Source organism: Gossypium raimondii, chromosome 10, assembly GCF_025698545.1.
Source record: "Gossypium raimondii isolate GPD5lz chromosome 10, ASM2569854v1, whole genome shotgun sequence".
NCBI lineage: Eukaryota > Viridiplantae > Streptophyta > Magnoliopsida > Malvales > Malvaceae > Gossypium > Gossypium raimondii.
The window spans coordinates 48227362-48242540 of record NC_068574.1 but is presented as its reverse complement, the minus strand read 5'-3'; the positions used below and the strand labels follow the sequence as shown (position 1 = coordinate 48242540).

At 31.9% G+C, this 15179-nt stretch overlaps 1 protein-coding gene across 1 annotated transcript; it reads right to left on the bottom strand.

Annotated features, from left to right (window-relative positions):
* Positions 1 to 6433: 6433 nt before the first annotated feature.
* On the bottom strand, positions 6434 to 14635 carry LOC105775545 (uncharacterized). The gene is made up of 2 exons (XM_012598056.1): positions 14074 to 14635; positions 6434 to 6570 (listed from the first exon to the last, which is right to left on the bottom strand). Exons 1-2 carry the CDS (start codon positions 14633 to 14635, stop codon positions 6434 to 6436), a joined length of 699 nt encoding a protein of 232 aa, XP_012453510.1.
* Positions 14636 to 15179: the final 544 nt, after the last annotated feature.

Genomic DNA, 15179 nt, shown 5'->3' with positions numbered 1-15179 from the left:
ATACGGATTCTACTTGTGCAGCATGGTCCGTACCGTGGGGGCCTTAACCTTACATAGATCCCCTTGTTTTGCCATTGTATTTTATTTCATTAACAAAGATTCGGGTCACACAACTCTAACATAATTTAAAAACATACTTAATATATATATATATATATATATATATCAGGTCAATTTCATTTATCGAATATTCCCTCAAATTTTATATTTTATTCAATTTGGTCTCTAAAATTGAAATCTTCATAACTTTCAAATTTGAGCTTCGATTTTAAAATCAATCTCAATTTCATTCTTTTACAACACTCTAATACCTATAATTACAAAATTTCATGCTAAATTTCAAAATTATTGCCCTTTAGTCCCTATGTTCCAAACTAATAATTTTCACTTTACAAACTAGTCTTTTTCATATCTAAGCTCAAAACCTATCAATTTAATACCAAAAACTTCAAGATTCATCAATGGAAACTTTTATAAAATTTAATAGTTTCAAAAATTAATCCTTAAACTAACTAAATCAAGCTCTTGAAATTCTAAAAATATAAAAATTACAACAAACAAACAAAAATCTACTTACCAATTGAGGAACCGAGCTTGGACGTGAGCTGGGTGTTATTATTCTCTTTGAATCGGTTTAGGGAGAAAATGAAAAGATGGATGAATGTTTCTCCTTTAATTTTAAACTATAATAATGTTTTATCTTTATTTAATAATCAATAATATAATTTAAACAGAATTTTCTCAATAAAAAGGCCATTAACCGTCCACTATTAACCACAATGGTCTAATTCTCATTTTAATCCTTAATATAATACTTTTCAAGCCTTTTAACTAATAAATAACAATAGCGATTAACTTGTTCCACTTTTACGATTTAATCCTTATACTTTAATTAATTACCGATTCAATAAAATTACTATACTAAAATTTAATATAATACTAAAATAGACTCATAAATATTAAATAATAATATACTGACTCGATCATCGAAATACGTGGTTCCAAAATCACCGTCTCCGACACCACTGAAAAACGGGCTATTACAATTAAACAATAAGATAAGTTACATAATTTTATGAAATTAAAAAATTATAAACAAAATATTTATAAACTTTAAATATGTGTTATAATTTTTTTTATAAAATTTAAAAAATAATTAAACCAACACTAGTAGTGATTAAGATTCTTGTTAAGGGCTAGGTGAGATGGTAAGGATCTCTCCTACCTTAACTAGTGGTTGAGGGTTCGATTTTTGCCTTGGGTATAGAGTAAATTTAAAACTCGTGATCAACGTTTACCCTCTTAATGGGCTTACAAAACGTGAATGATTAAACATTGGGTTCGTTGCTTATCTCTTGTCTCAAAATTTGTTTTTTTTTAAATGTATAAGATTAAAATATTATTTTTAGAATCGAACTGAACCGGTTTGTTAGATTGAGAACTGATCAATACAATAATTCGAAATAAGATAAAAATTGATAATTTATAAACTAATCAAACTAAAAATCAATAATTTGATCAATTCAACCATTTGGAAAATATTTGCCACTACTACTTTGGGTATTCTAAATTCGTTCGAGGTGGGTGGCTGTAATTCAAGAACTTGAAATAACCTTAAAATAAAAACTTACATATGTTAGAAAATTGTAAATATTATGGACTAATAAAAACATATCCACAATTCAATGTTGTTGGCATTGAGTTGAAAGGAATTTGATTGAAGGGTGAAACACTGGCCTGCGTGCCATATAAATAAGATATTGACATAAAATTGTGTCTGTCGTCAATAAATTTGAACAAATGTGTCCAACCCATAGTTTGGATTAGTGGGGTCAATTAACACATGGGATTTTGTCATTAGATTTGATTGTGCATGGAGTTAGGGGAACACTTGCGACCAATTTGAATCTCCGCCAAATATGTTACGCCAACCCACCATCCATCTCCCCCCTTGGTTCCCGACCTCATCACAGCGGTAACATCCCATCCCCAAAAGTAGGCCCAATGGCTGCCAACATATGCTCGTTTGATGCTGCTGGATATCTAATTTTTTTTCTATTTCAACAAATCTAGTTCTTTAGTTAATTCTATAAGACTTCCTTAAATATAAATTGATTTTCAAATGTTTTAATTTCAATGTCTTTAAAATATCATTATTATATTAATCAAATTATTCCGTTAATTTAGTTGTAAATTTGAGTATAATCAATCGAGTCAATTTTAACTTATGAAGATTTGAAATTTCAAAGATTCTTTACTTGATTTTTATATTTTAATTACTTTGAATATATATTAACTTTCAAGCTAGATCTGAATTGGTGTTTTAGGATTTATAAAAGTATTTGATTGATAAAATCTTATATTTTGATAATTCAATTAAAACAATTTAAAATTTAATCCACAATTAAATAAGTTTCATCTTCTTTTTTAAAATTAATTTATTCACATTTCAACATAAAATTTTCAAAATATCTAAAATAATTAATAAATAATATGTACTGTTGGCATCGAAACTAGCATACAATTGTTATTTATATAAAATAACTAGCATACAAATTCTAAATTGTAAGATGGGAACTTTGATCATATAATGCCAACAAACATAAGTTATTATGAATATAGCAATAGATCGTTGGTAAAAAAACAATAAATATATCCGTATGTGATATTGATTGAAATGATATAAAATGAGATTAAAGTTGAGGTGGTGAGCGGGTAGTGTGTAGGGGGTGATGGTCCCAACTATAAAAGGGAGATTGGATGGGCGTAGGATTCAAGTTTCCTCCTATCTTATGCAATTCACAGCCCACAGACTATGGTTTATGGGTTGCTTGGGATTAGTGGTGGAATTTGCTGAACCAGAGTAGGGTTCAACTTTTTTTTCTTAAGAGGTACTTCCATTCCATCCCATGTCGCCTAAGGGGCCTAGTTTGGATGAATGGTGTTTAAATAAAGAAGGGTAAAACTATGGGCAGCCTCACCTATATATTAATTAATTACATTTGAGCTAAAAGCAGCGACAACAACTGTCCCAGAGAACCTTTAAAACACCTTTTTTGGCCCACTCGGATGTGTACCCATTAAACTCCAAAACTCGAAATTAGTGAAACTCTACAAAATTATGGGATTCTAAATCTTCAATCTACAAAATTACGTGTATCTGGATTTTCGGTATTAAGATTTAAGTTATGCTCAACGTGGCTCAATTATTGATAATTTTTTATTTAAAAAAATTATAATTCAATTCTTAATTAATAGTAAGTTTACACTTTGATTATTTAATTTTTGAATAATTACTCTCGATTATGATTATTAATAACAATTCATGTTTCAAATCTTATAACAAAGCCTTTACCAACCCATGCCTCACTTCTAAGTTCTAACCTAATTAATTCAGCAACCCTTTATATTTAATTTATTCACCATTTCCATTTCGATTAAATTCATAACCAAAAAAATTTAAAATTTGGCTATTCAACATCCTTACTTTAAAACAACAATCAAATATCACCTCAAGTCTTCAACTACAATAAAAGCAAACAAAAATAAAAAAAGAAAGAAAGAGAATCTCCTATTTCAAATAGACCCAAATAGGACCTACAAAGAAAGGGAACATCATAATATAAAAAAAAAAGAATCAAGATATAAAAAAAAGAGTCAAACGTACTAGATTTCAAGAGTTAGCTGAAGAGCTCAAGACAACGGAGACTCAAGCTAAACTGTCAAAGAGATTGTTTTGCTCAAAAGAGGAATATATCGAATTTAGTCAGCCATTCGACAACGGTGGGCAAAGATCAAAGAATTTCTTTGTTAGAGCTTTGGGTTTAAATCAACAAAGTTTGGGTCCATTTCAAGGAAAACTAAAAAGTTGAAAGAAGAAGCAAAAAGCTTTGGTTCAATGTGTTTCTTCACCGTATCGAATGGTGGCAAGATTACTAGAATATAGTGTTGAAGGACCTCCCAAATCTTATTGCATAAATTTCGAATAGTTCAATGATCAACTAGTAACTTTTTAACATTCAGTGGCCAAAATGTAAACTTACTAATAGTTGAGTGATCTTCAGTGTAATTTACCCTATGATGAATAGTGACTTAATGGCCATATCATACGCCCATTACCAAGTTAATGAACTAGTGAACTAAACGAAATGTTTGAATATTTGAGTGACTTAAATGATAACATTTGAGTAATTCAGTGATCTTGGGTGTAGTTTACTTTAAGACTTTTTTATTTTATTTTTATCTTAGATGCATGTTAGTGGTGTTAGAACCATAAAAAGTATGATTTAAAACTTAATAAACCAAGATCTGTCATGTCAGGTCATCTAGGAAAAAACCAGATGCGAAAGCATACTTGAATCCATTAATATATTGAAATATTCAAACTTTGTGGTCTTGATCTTTCAAATTAACACATAAGTATTTCAGAGAAAGCAATTCTCTTTTTTGAAGATAAGATGTTAGAAAAGTTGCATATGTGTAATTTAGGAACCATAACCCTAATATATAAATTTTGCATATGAACCTTAATTTCTAATTAGCCCATCATCAATTAGAAATTAGTTACTAGAGTATCTACACATATTTGACCCATACTTTAATTAAAAACTAAAGCCTAATAAGCCTTAACCATATTATATCACTTTTAACTTGAGCTAACATTTTATGATAGTAAAATAGCATGTAATTTTCTTATTATATATATGTTGTCCATATTATCCAACAATCTTCCACTTGGATCATGTATATATACTAGTTATCATCATATAACCTTATGAACTTAAAACTTTACTATCATATCCAAAATGATATTTGAATAATCTCGCTCGTTAATTATGTTAACATAGAACCAATGTGACTTTCGTTACATATATCATAACTAAATCCATCATTGATCATACATATTAACACAACCAAATGACATAGATCAAGTATAAATGTGTAGGATGTAAATTATATGTAATGTGATCTAAACAAATCTATTTCCAACTGGTCATCGTTCAACCTTTGTGAGATCAAACCTAACCAAAATAAGACAGTGGAGAAACCAAATAAACCTTATTCTACAAAAAAATAACTTTATGATATCTTTAAAATGAAATAATCGAAAATGTGTCTACAACAAAAATAATTTAAAATTACAAACTCTTTCTAAAACCAAATATCCTTAAATGAAATTACACCCACATGAGTGATATGCTAATTAAAAACCTCGAGTGGTAGTTTTTTAGTAAGCGGATCCGCAACCATGGAGTTTGTCCCAATATGCTTTATAAATACTTGACTACTCTGAACTCTTATTTTAACAACCAATAATTTAATGTCTATTTGCTTTGAATTTGATGTGTTCCTATTGTTATTGGAATAAATGATTTCCATTTATTGTCACAATTTGTAGCCTAGTAATAAAATTTTTGCATCCATGTTCCATCAAAATCAGAGTTTATATACTTGAAGATCTCTAACTTATCAGATCTTTGGTATGTGGTCATGTAATGTTTTATTTTTCTAAAAATAACGTAAGAATCATTTGACCACTTTCTAATGATCCATGCCCGAATTGCTCAAATATCTGCACAACATCCAACAATGTATGTAATATTCAGACGCGTACAAACTTAAGCATACATTAGACTCCTTATAGCTAAAGCATAGGGAACCTTTTGCTTTTATTTAATCTCAAAATTATTCTTGGGGCATTGATTGAAGCTAAACTTATTACTTATAAACAATATGTTATCGACATATAAAACTAGAGATAGAACCTTACTCCCATCAAACTTGTGGTATATACAATCATCAACCAAATTCATCTCTAAACCGAATGAGATAATCACTTAGTGGAATTTGTAATATCATTAACGAGAGGCATGCTTAAGCCTATAGATGTATTTCTTTAATTTGTAAACCATTAACTTTGCATCATCGAACACAAAGTTTTCTAGTTGCATCATATAAATCGTCTAATCAATGTCTCACCATTGAAAAACGCAATATTGACATCCATATGATGTAGCTTAAGGTCAAATATACCACTAAAGCCATTATAATCCTGAAAGAGTCTTTCGCAATCGTATAGAAAGTCTTTTTATAATAGATACATTTTTCTAGGTAAATTTTTTAGCAACATGACGTGCCTTATACCTCTCCATATTGCTTTTTGAATCCCTTTTGGTTTTAAATATCCATTTGTAACTAATGGGTTTTACACCTTAATGGAACAATGTCCTACACATCATTCTCTCATAAAATTTATCTCTTCATTACTTTTCATGGCTTGACGGAAGTTGATTGGATCATCTTCCATCACTCCAAAGTCAACTTTATGTTCTTTGGAGAAATACAATATCTGAAATTATTTTTTTTCTCTAGTAGATCTTCTTAATGGTATTGGTTTTTGAGATTGTAGAGTTTATTCTTCTAAAACAATTTCTTATACTTGACTATGAGATTCAACGACATTGACTTTTTCAAGAGTTGCTATGTGAACAATATCAGGTATAATAGACTGTTTCTGATCATTGTCAATAGCAATTAAAGGAATGCGTTGAGGAATATCAACATATTCATCTTCAAAGAACAATCATTATATGCCTTAAAAATAACCTTAGTAGTGAGATTGTAAAATTTGTATCCTATAGATCTTTTAGTGTATCTAAAAAGTTAAAGGGTTCATGAATATCGTTGGACACAAGTTCTCAATTTCGTTTTTAAAGACAAGTCCTAATCCCTTATGCCACAACAAAACCAAATTCTTAGTGGTTAATTTTCATTTCTTACCTATTAAGGTAGTATGCAATGATTCATTAAATAAAAAAATAATATCAAGTAAATATGGATTATCATAACCTAATAAAGACCCAAAACCAACCAAATTTGAATTATGAAAAAGACTAAAATTTTCCTTTCCAAATGAACAAGAATAATCAAATTTGTTCAATGTTGAAATGGAAATAAAATCTCGCCTAAAAACATACAACAAAAGTCTCATTCAAACCCAAATAAAATCTTGTTCTTATTCATCATCATTTAAAAGTTCTTATTGCTTCAATGTCTACCAAATTACCGTTGCCCACATAGATGTATCTTTCACCATGATTTAGTTTTTAGTAGTTTTGATAACCTTACATAGACACACTATGTGAGTTGTTGCATCAAAATCTATTCATCAAGTGTGTCTAGGTACCGAAGTTAAATTAACCTTAGAACAAACAAATTAAGAAGTGCATCTGTCGTACCATAAGAGAAACAACTATCATTATGCGTAATTTTTATTAAAATTTATTAGTGGTTTTTGAGTAAGTACCATGGAGATTCTTGTACTTGGAGTCAGATTGCATTTTGCCTCGTCTATTAAAAAATGAGCAAACTAGTCACTGTACATTAAATCAAAGAGCAAATTGGTCATTTTGTTAAAAATTTCATCCATTTCTATTATTAAGTGATGATATGACTGGCGGAGCAACTAGACAACGACAAATGACATGCGAAAAATTTAAAAAACTTAAAAATAAATAAATTATCTAAAGAATCACATCCAAGATGAACATGGACAAATGATTGTCTAATTCAGATGAACCTAGACAAATGGTTGTTGATGTTCATCTTCAACATGATTTTTTAAAATAATTATAGAAAATTATTTAAAATTATTAAAATTATAAAAATCATTAAAATTATTAAATGCAACGTCCATGATGAACTTAAACAAATGATTTTCCAAGTTTATTTTGGAACAATTTCTTAAATAATTATACAAAATTATTTAAAAATTTTAAATAATTATAAGAAATTTTAAATAATAAAATTAATTAAAAAATATTATGAAAGGTTACTTTTGTGTGCATATATGTGCGTGTATATATATTACAATTATAAGAAATATTAAAAAATGAATTATAAGATCTTAATCAAATTGGGATCATCAATTTGATTAATTGAAAATATTAACATGATTAAGAAGACACATATGTATATATATATTTGAATTATTAAACATGCTACATGTGTATATATAGTTTTTACAATTTTAATAAATTTAAAATTTAAAATTATTTATAATTCTTAATATTTTAAATAATTTTGTATAATTATTTAATTAAGAAACCACTTTAGAATGAATTTGGATAAATGATTGTTCATGTTCATTTGAGCCTTGACAACCATTTGTATAGGTTCATTTTGGATGTTGTTTTCAATAATTTTAAAAAATATTCATTAATTCTTAATAAATTTAATAATTTTAATAATTCTTTATAATTTTAAATAAATTTCTATATTTTAATAATTAAAAAAACTATGTCTAGGATAAACCTCAACATATGATTGTAAGGTTCATCTTAGATGTGATTTTTAAATAATTATAAAAAGTATTTATTTTTGAATTTTTAATTTTTAAATATTATCACGTGACTTTTCATATTTTTAATTGTTTAAATTTTGAATGGATTTTTTAACAAAAGAACTAGTTTGTTCTTTGATCTAACATATAATGACTAATTTGTCTGCTTTTTTGAATAGAGGAAACAAAATATAATCTAATTCCTAATCTGAAGGTTCCAATTACTTCTATCACTATTTTTCATATTTTTTATTTTTTAAATAGAAAAAGGAAAAGAAATAAGGAATTTAAGATAATGCCACGTGAGTATGTCTGGTTTGCTTGATGTGTATCAAAACGAGGCTATTCATTCATGGAGAAATCAGGAAGGAAAACAAATTCTGAACCCCTAAAAATGCATAAACTATGAATAACATGGCATGTCGAAACCGCTTTTTGAAAACAAAAAAATTAGTTTCGACTTAAAAATAAAAATTGGAGTCGCCACCAATCTTTTATTGAGGTGTGATTGGATCACCTGAAAACAATTTTGGTCTACGAGTTTTAGAAGAAACGAGTTCGGAAGTCAGTTACGTACGAGGAAGGGTTAGCACCCTCGTTATGCCCAAAATTGGTACCAAATTAATTATTTAATGTCTTAAGGTCGAATGAATAATTTGCTTTTGTTAAAAAACTCGTCTCGAGATAACAAAATGTCACATCCAGTAAGTTAGGACACAACCCTTTTAACTCTCGAGAGTCAATTTAAGTCTTGAAAAGTTTACAATTTTATAAAAAAATGATACTCGGCTATTTAAATCCAACGGAAAAAATTGAAGCCCAGTAAGTTAGGGCACAATCTCCTCGAGAATTTCGAGCGCCAAATATTTTGAAAACTCTCATATAAAAAAAATTCAATAATTCAAACAAATCATAATATATCTAAAGAATAAATGTATTTTAATATAAATTGTACATGTATATATAGAACAATATTATATAAAACTTTCATATAAATCCTTAAGACATAAAAATATATATAACATGAATTTCAAAAACATACACGTAAAATAAACACATCAAAATATATGCGTTATCTTTGGGTTTAAAGGAAAAATAAAATAATATAATGTAATATAAAATAATAATATATGATAGTGATATAAATAGAGCAAAATTATGCATGCAAAAGGGTTAGATAAATCGTCATAAAATATAATAATAATAATAATTAATAATAATAATAATGATAATATTATTATTATTATTATTAATAATAATAATAACAATAGCAGTAATGAAGATTAGAATGATAATAAAATAAAACAAAATAAAAACATAAAAAAATGATGGAAAAAAACTAAAGGAGTAAATAAAACAAATAGAACATAAAACAAAATTAGAAATAAGACAGAGAAAAAAAACTAAATTCCTCGAAATATAAAAAACTTAAAATAAAATAGCGCTGAAATTATATAAAAAAAGGAAAAAGGACTAAATTATAATTTAATAAAAATGGGATAAAAATCGGGAATAAAAAAAAGAAAAGGGCCCAATTGAAAGGCACAAATAACTTAGAGGGACCCATCGGGACAATATCCCCCATCCTCTGAAACGTGCCATTTATTAGGGTCAAATTGAAACTGAAGTAAAATTATGAGTATAAATTAAAAAAATAAAAAAATAAAAAAGACTGAATTGAAACGACTGAAAAATACGGAAAGGCCTAATGCGCAAATAGACCATCAAAGTGAAACACGCGGATCCTCCCCCTGGGTCGGGTCACCGCGCGGGTCAAAGGGCTGAAACGACACCGTTTTGGGTGTCAGAAGCCAAACCCAAAACGACGTCGTTTTGAGGTGCTTATATAAGTTAAAAAAACTAAAAAAATCATTTGTAACTTCATTTTTTTAAAAAAACTTTCTCTTCTCTCTCAACTCCCTCTCAGCCCCTCAAATATTTTCCAGAATCCGGCCATGACTCGTGGCCGGACCACCGTGTGGCCATGCCACCAAATGACAGCGCCACCATCCACTAGAGCGAAAAATGAAAAGTCATCATTTTTTTGATTTTTTCGTTCCCGAGCCCATGGAACGCTGATTTTCATCGGAATCGGCACCTCTCTTGCAGAAAAGGTAAGATTTTTACCCTTTTACATTCGGTTTTTCTTAAAAAAAATAAAAAATAAAAAATAAGTAAATAAGCTGGAAAAATATATAAAAAAAACTACCTTTGAAAAAGACCGATATTTGAACTGATTTTTCTTATTTTCTTTTTGATTCATTCGTAAGTATCAAAATACATAAATTTGGGTGTTTATATAGCCCAAAAATTCTCTATTTTTTCTATTTTTTTACATTGTTTGTGTTGGTTTTGGACTCTCCCAGTCCCTTTTGCAGGTACACACGTGGTGGCTTGTGCGGAGAAGCGGCGCGCGTGATGGCCGGCTCCGAGGCGTGCGGCGGCTGGAGACCTTACTAGTTGCGGCGGCTAAGGACTTTGCTACCTAGGGTTTTTTAGTTTTTAGTTTGGTGTTGGGCTAGGGTTAGTTTTTTTAGGTTATTGGACTGGGTAATTTGGGTGTTTTTATTTATTATTTGGACTTTATTTGGTTTATATTGGATTGGGCCAAAATTGGCCTATTACAGCTGCCCCTCTTTGCTCGTTGTCGTGTAACGGGAATGGAGCAAAGACTTTAAAAATGGCCAATTTTTCCCGGTCGTGCTTGGACCTTGGTGCTCCTCTTCTTTAAGTAGCCTCATCCCATCCTACCGCATCTTCAGAGGTATAGGAATTGGTGCTTCAATCCATTCCACTTGGGAAGATAAGATCCATGATTTGCTCCACTACTGCTTAGGGAGACAATATCTACATTCTTCAACCTACTCCACTGCTATTCAGGGAGATAGGACCGGTGGCTTAAATCTGCTTCACTACTATCTTAGGAAGATAAGATTTGCCGTCCTCGACCTGCTCCGCTACTGCTTAGGGAGACAGGATCTACAATCTTCAACCTACTCCACTGCTGCTCAGGGAGATAGGACTAATGGCTTTAATCTGCTTCTCCACTATCTTGGGAAGATAAGATTCGCCGTCTTCGATCTACTCCGCTACTGCTTAGGGAGACAGGATCTGCAATCTTCAACCTATTCCACTGCTGCTCGGGGAGATAGGACTAATGTCTTAAATCTGCTTCTCCACTATCTTGGGAAGATAAGATTCGCCGTCTTCGATCTACTCCGCTACTGCTTAGGGAGACATGATCTGCAATCTTCAACCTACTCCACTGCTGCTCAGGGAGATAAGACTAATGGCTTAATTCTGCTTCTCCACTATCTTGGGAAGATAAGATTCGCCGTCTCTGCTCCGCTACTGCTTAGGGAGACAGGATCTGCAATCTTCAATGGTCTATTCTTTGGGGAACAAGACCTGCATGAACCTAATTATGCCTAATGATTGGGATGCCATGATCAAAGTGAATCAAATGCTCCTAACTAGGCATGCATGAATATGTTTGCATGAATGCAGAATGTCATTTTTCTTTTCTCTTTTTTTGTCATTTTTTTAGAATGATCCTTTTTTTATCTCCTATGTTGTCATTACTCGAAGTTTATTAAGGTCTTATCACTGACGTGCTATAACACCTTCCTGCTCGATCAGTATCCAAAACAAAACTTAATCAGATTGTCTCACTATAAACTTCAAAGTTTAATCCACTGGGACACAAAATTTGTACCATTTTTCTCCCACTGTAACCCAAGGGTAGAAAAACCTGGTCTTCCTCAATCTTCTCCTATTGCAATTCAAGGATGTGAGACTTTTTGACCCTTTACACCATTCCCAAGGTGTCAAACCAAATGCCTATACACAAATGAATGATTCGCTTCTCCAAGGAAACCTCTTTTTATTGCTTAGTGATTGAAGCTTTATCACCAACATGACATCTTGTCACTTTGTTCAATCAATACTTCTGACAACAAAATCTGAAGGGATATCTGAAGGGATAGTCTCAACTTAGACTTTTCCTTCTTAGAAATTTCATCATTTAAGCTTGGTATATTCTAAACAATAGTCCTGTTTCAGATTACTTTATTATTTAGAAACTTCCAGAGTAATATGCAAAACTTCCCTTGTGAAAATTTGTCAGTCCATTAATCATCATTCTAATGCAACATGCTTGCAAAAGATTGACACTGGATATGAATAAGATAGCTCGAAGTGAATAAATTATCGAGAAGTATGTATATATATAAAAAACTGATTGAGAACAAATTTCTTGAAAAGAATAAAGTATTCCAATAATAGCAAAGAATAAAGTATTCCAGGGACAATAAGTTCAATATAAATAGTAAGAAGACTATGTGCCCCAGATATCGCAGCCTGAGCTTTTCTGTACAAACTTTCTGAAGACATGTGTTTAGAAGATCTACAGCACTCTATCGATGCCCTAAACGTCGCATACCCCTTTCCTGTTAATTCAGGCATAACAAGATCACCACATGCCCCGATCGAAATTTTGAGCTACTCTGATCACCTCATGTCCTATCTTGATCAAAATATGAGCCGCCCTTTTCGGGTTTTCAACTCAAATCCCTTTTGGTCTCAAGACGCTCTTTGCGGGTTTTCACATTGGCCTCTCTTTTTCTCTCTATTTTTTTTAAGGACTCAAAGCGCCCTTTGCGGGTTTTCACCTTGATCCTTCCTCTTTTAGGTAAAGTACCTCTTGACTGCATCTGAGTTTACAGGGTTTGGCAAGTTTTTACCATCCATCCCACTCAAGATTAAAGCTCCTCTGGAAAAGGCCTTCTTTACAAGATATGGACCTTCCCAATTTGGCATCCATTTCCCTCTAAAATCCTTTTGTATAGGAATGATCTTTTTCAATACTAGGTCCCCCTCGTGGAATTCTCTTGGACGAACCTTTTTTTTGTAGGCCTGCATCATTCGCCTCTGATACATCTGACCGTGTTGGATAGCTTTTAGCATTTTTCCCTCTATTAAGTTTAGCTGATCGTACCGAGACTGGACCCATTCTGCTTCATCTAACTTTAGTTCAGGCAACACTCGGAGAGAAGGGATTTCAACTTCAATAGGTAACACTTCCTCCATACCATAAACCAAGGAGAAAGGCGTTGCCCCAGTGGAAGTCCTAATTGAGGTTCGATAAGCAAGGAGGGCAAAAGGTAATTTCTCATGCCAGTCCTTATAAGTCTCAGTCATTTTCCCCACAATTTTCTTAATATTCTTATTGGCAGCTTCCACTGCACCATTCATTTTTGGGCGATACGGTGACGAGTTATGGTGCTTAATCTTAAATTGACTACAGACCTCCGCTATTAAGCTGTTGTTCAAATTCAACGCATTGTCAGATATGATTCTTTCAGGCATTCCATATTGGATTATAATCTTTTTTTTCAAGAACTTGCTGACCGCTGACTTTGTGACATTAGCATATGAAGCAGCTTCCACCCACTTAGTAAAGTAATCAATAACCACAAAGATGAAACGATGCCCATTAGAAGCCTTCGGTGATATTGGGCCAATGACATCCATACCTCACATGGAAAAAGGCCATGGAGAAGTCATAACATAAAGAGGTGAAGGAGGCGCATGCATTTTATCACCATAAATTTGGCATTTATGGCACCTTCTGGCATAATTGATGCAATCTCCTTCTATAGTGGACCAATAGTACCCGAATCTCATAATCTGTCTAGCCATTGTGAAACCACTGGCATGCGTTCCACAAATACCCTCATGGACCTTCTCCAAGATTCTTTTAGCCTCCACAGCGTCCACACATCTTAATAGTACCTGATTCTTCCCTCTTTTATATAAGATCTCCCCATCTAAGACATAATCAATGGCTAGTCTTCTCAGAGTCCTTTTATCATTCTCAGCTGTCTGATCAGGATATTCATGATTCTTCACATATCGTAATATATCTTGATACCACGGGCTGTCATCCTTTTCTCCTTCTTCAATATTGCAACAATGAGCTGTAGTTTCATAGATGCTCATTCGGATAGGCTTCATGTCCTCCTGTCTATTCACTTTAATCATGGAGGCTAAAGTAGCTAACGCGTCAGCCATTTGATTTTCATCTCGTGGAAGATAGCAGAAAGTAATGTCATCAAACTTTTCAATCAATTTGAGAACCAACTTTTGGTAACTAATTAATTTGGGATCTCTCGTTTCCCATTCACCCTTGAGTTGGTATATTACCAATGCAGAATCTCCATATACCTCTAGCACTTTGATTTCACGCTCTATAGCCGCGCGAATGTCCATGATGCATGCTTCATATTCTGCCATGTTGTTTGTGCAATCAAAATCTAATTTGCAAGTAAAAGGATAATGATCTCCATTTGGGGATACTAAGACTGCCCCAATTCCATTGCCCACAGCGTTCGAGGCTCCATCAAAGTTTAACTTCCAAATGTGACCCACTTGAGAATCTTCTTTAGTGGTTGCCACATACATCAAGTCATCATTTGGGAAATCAAAATTCAATGGCTCATAATCTTCCAAGGCTCTACTAGCTAGAAAGTCAGCTATTGCACTCCCTTTCACGGCCTTCTGACTCACATAGACTATGTCAAATTCGGAAAGCAAAATCTGCCACCTGGCCATCCTTCTATTCAAATCGGTCGCCTCCATCATATACTTCAAAGGGTCTAATTTTGAAATCAACCAAGTTGTGTGGCACAACATGTTCTCCCTGAGTCTCCGAGTCGTCCAGACCAAAGCACAACACAATTTCTCAATAGGCGAGTATCTCATTTCACAATCAGTAATTTTTTTAGTGAGATAGTATATCGCTTTTTCTTTCTTTCTTGTCTCATCATGTTGGCCTAGC

Coding starts and splice junctions, on each gene's coding strand:
- LOC105775545 (XM_012598056.1), bottom strand. CDS start 14,635: ATGGCAGAATATGAAGCATGCATCATGGACATTCGCGCGGCTATAGAG. Junction 6,571..14,073: donor CTTGGAGAAGGTCCATGAGG/GTATTTGTGGAA, acceptor TGTTCTTTGAAG/ATGAATATGTTGATATTCCT.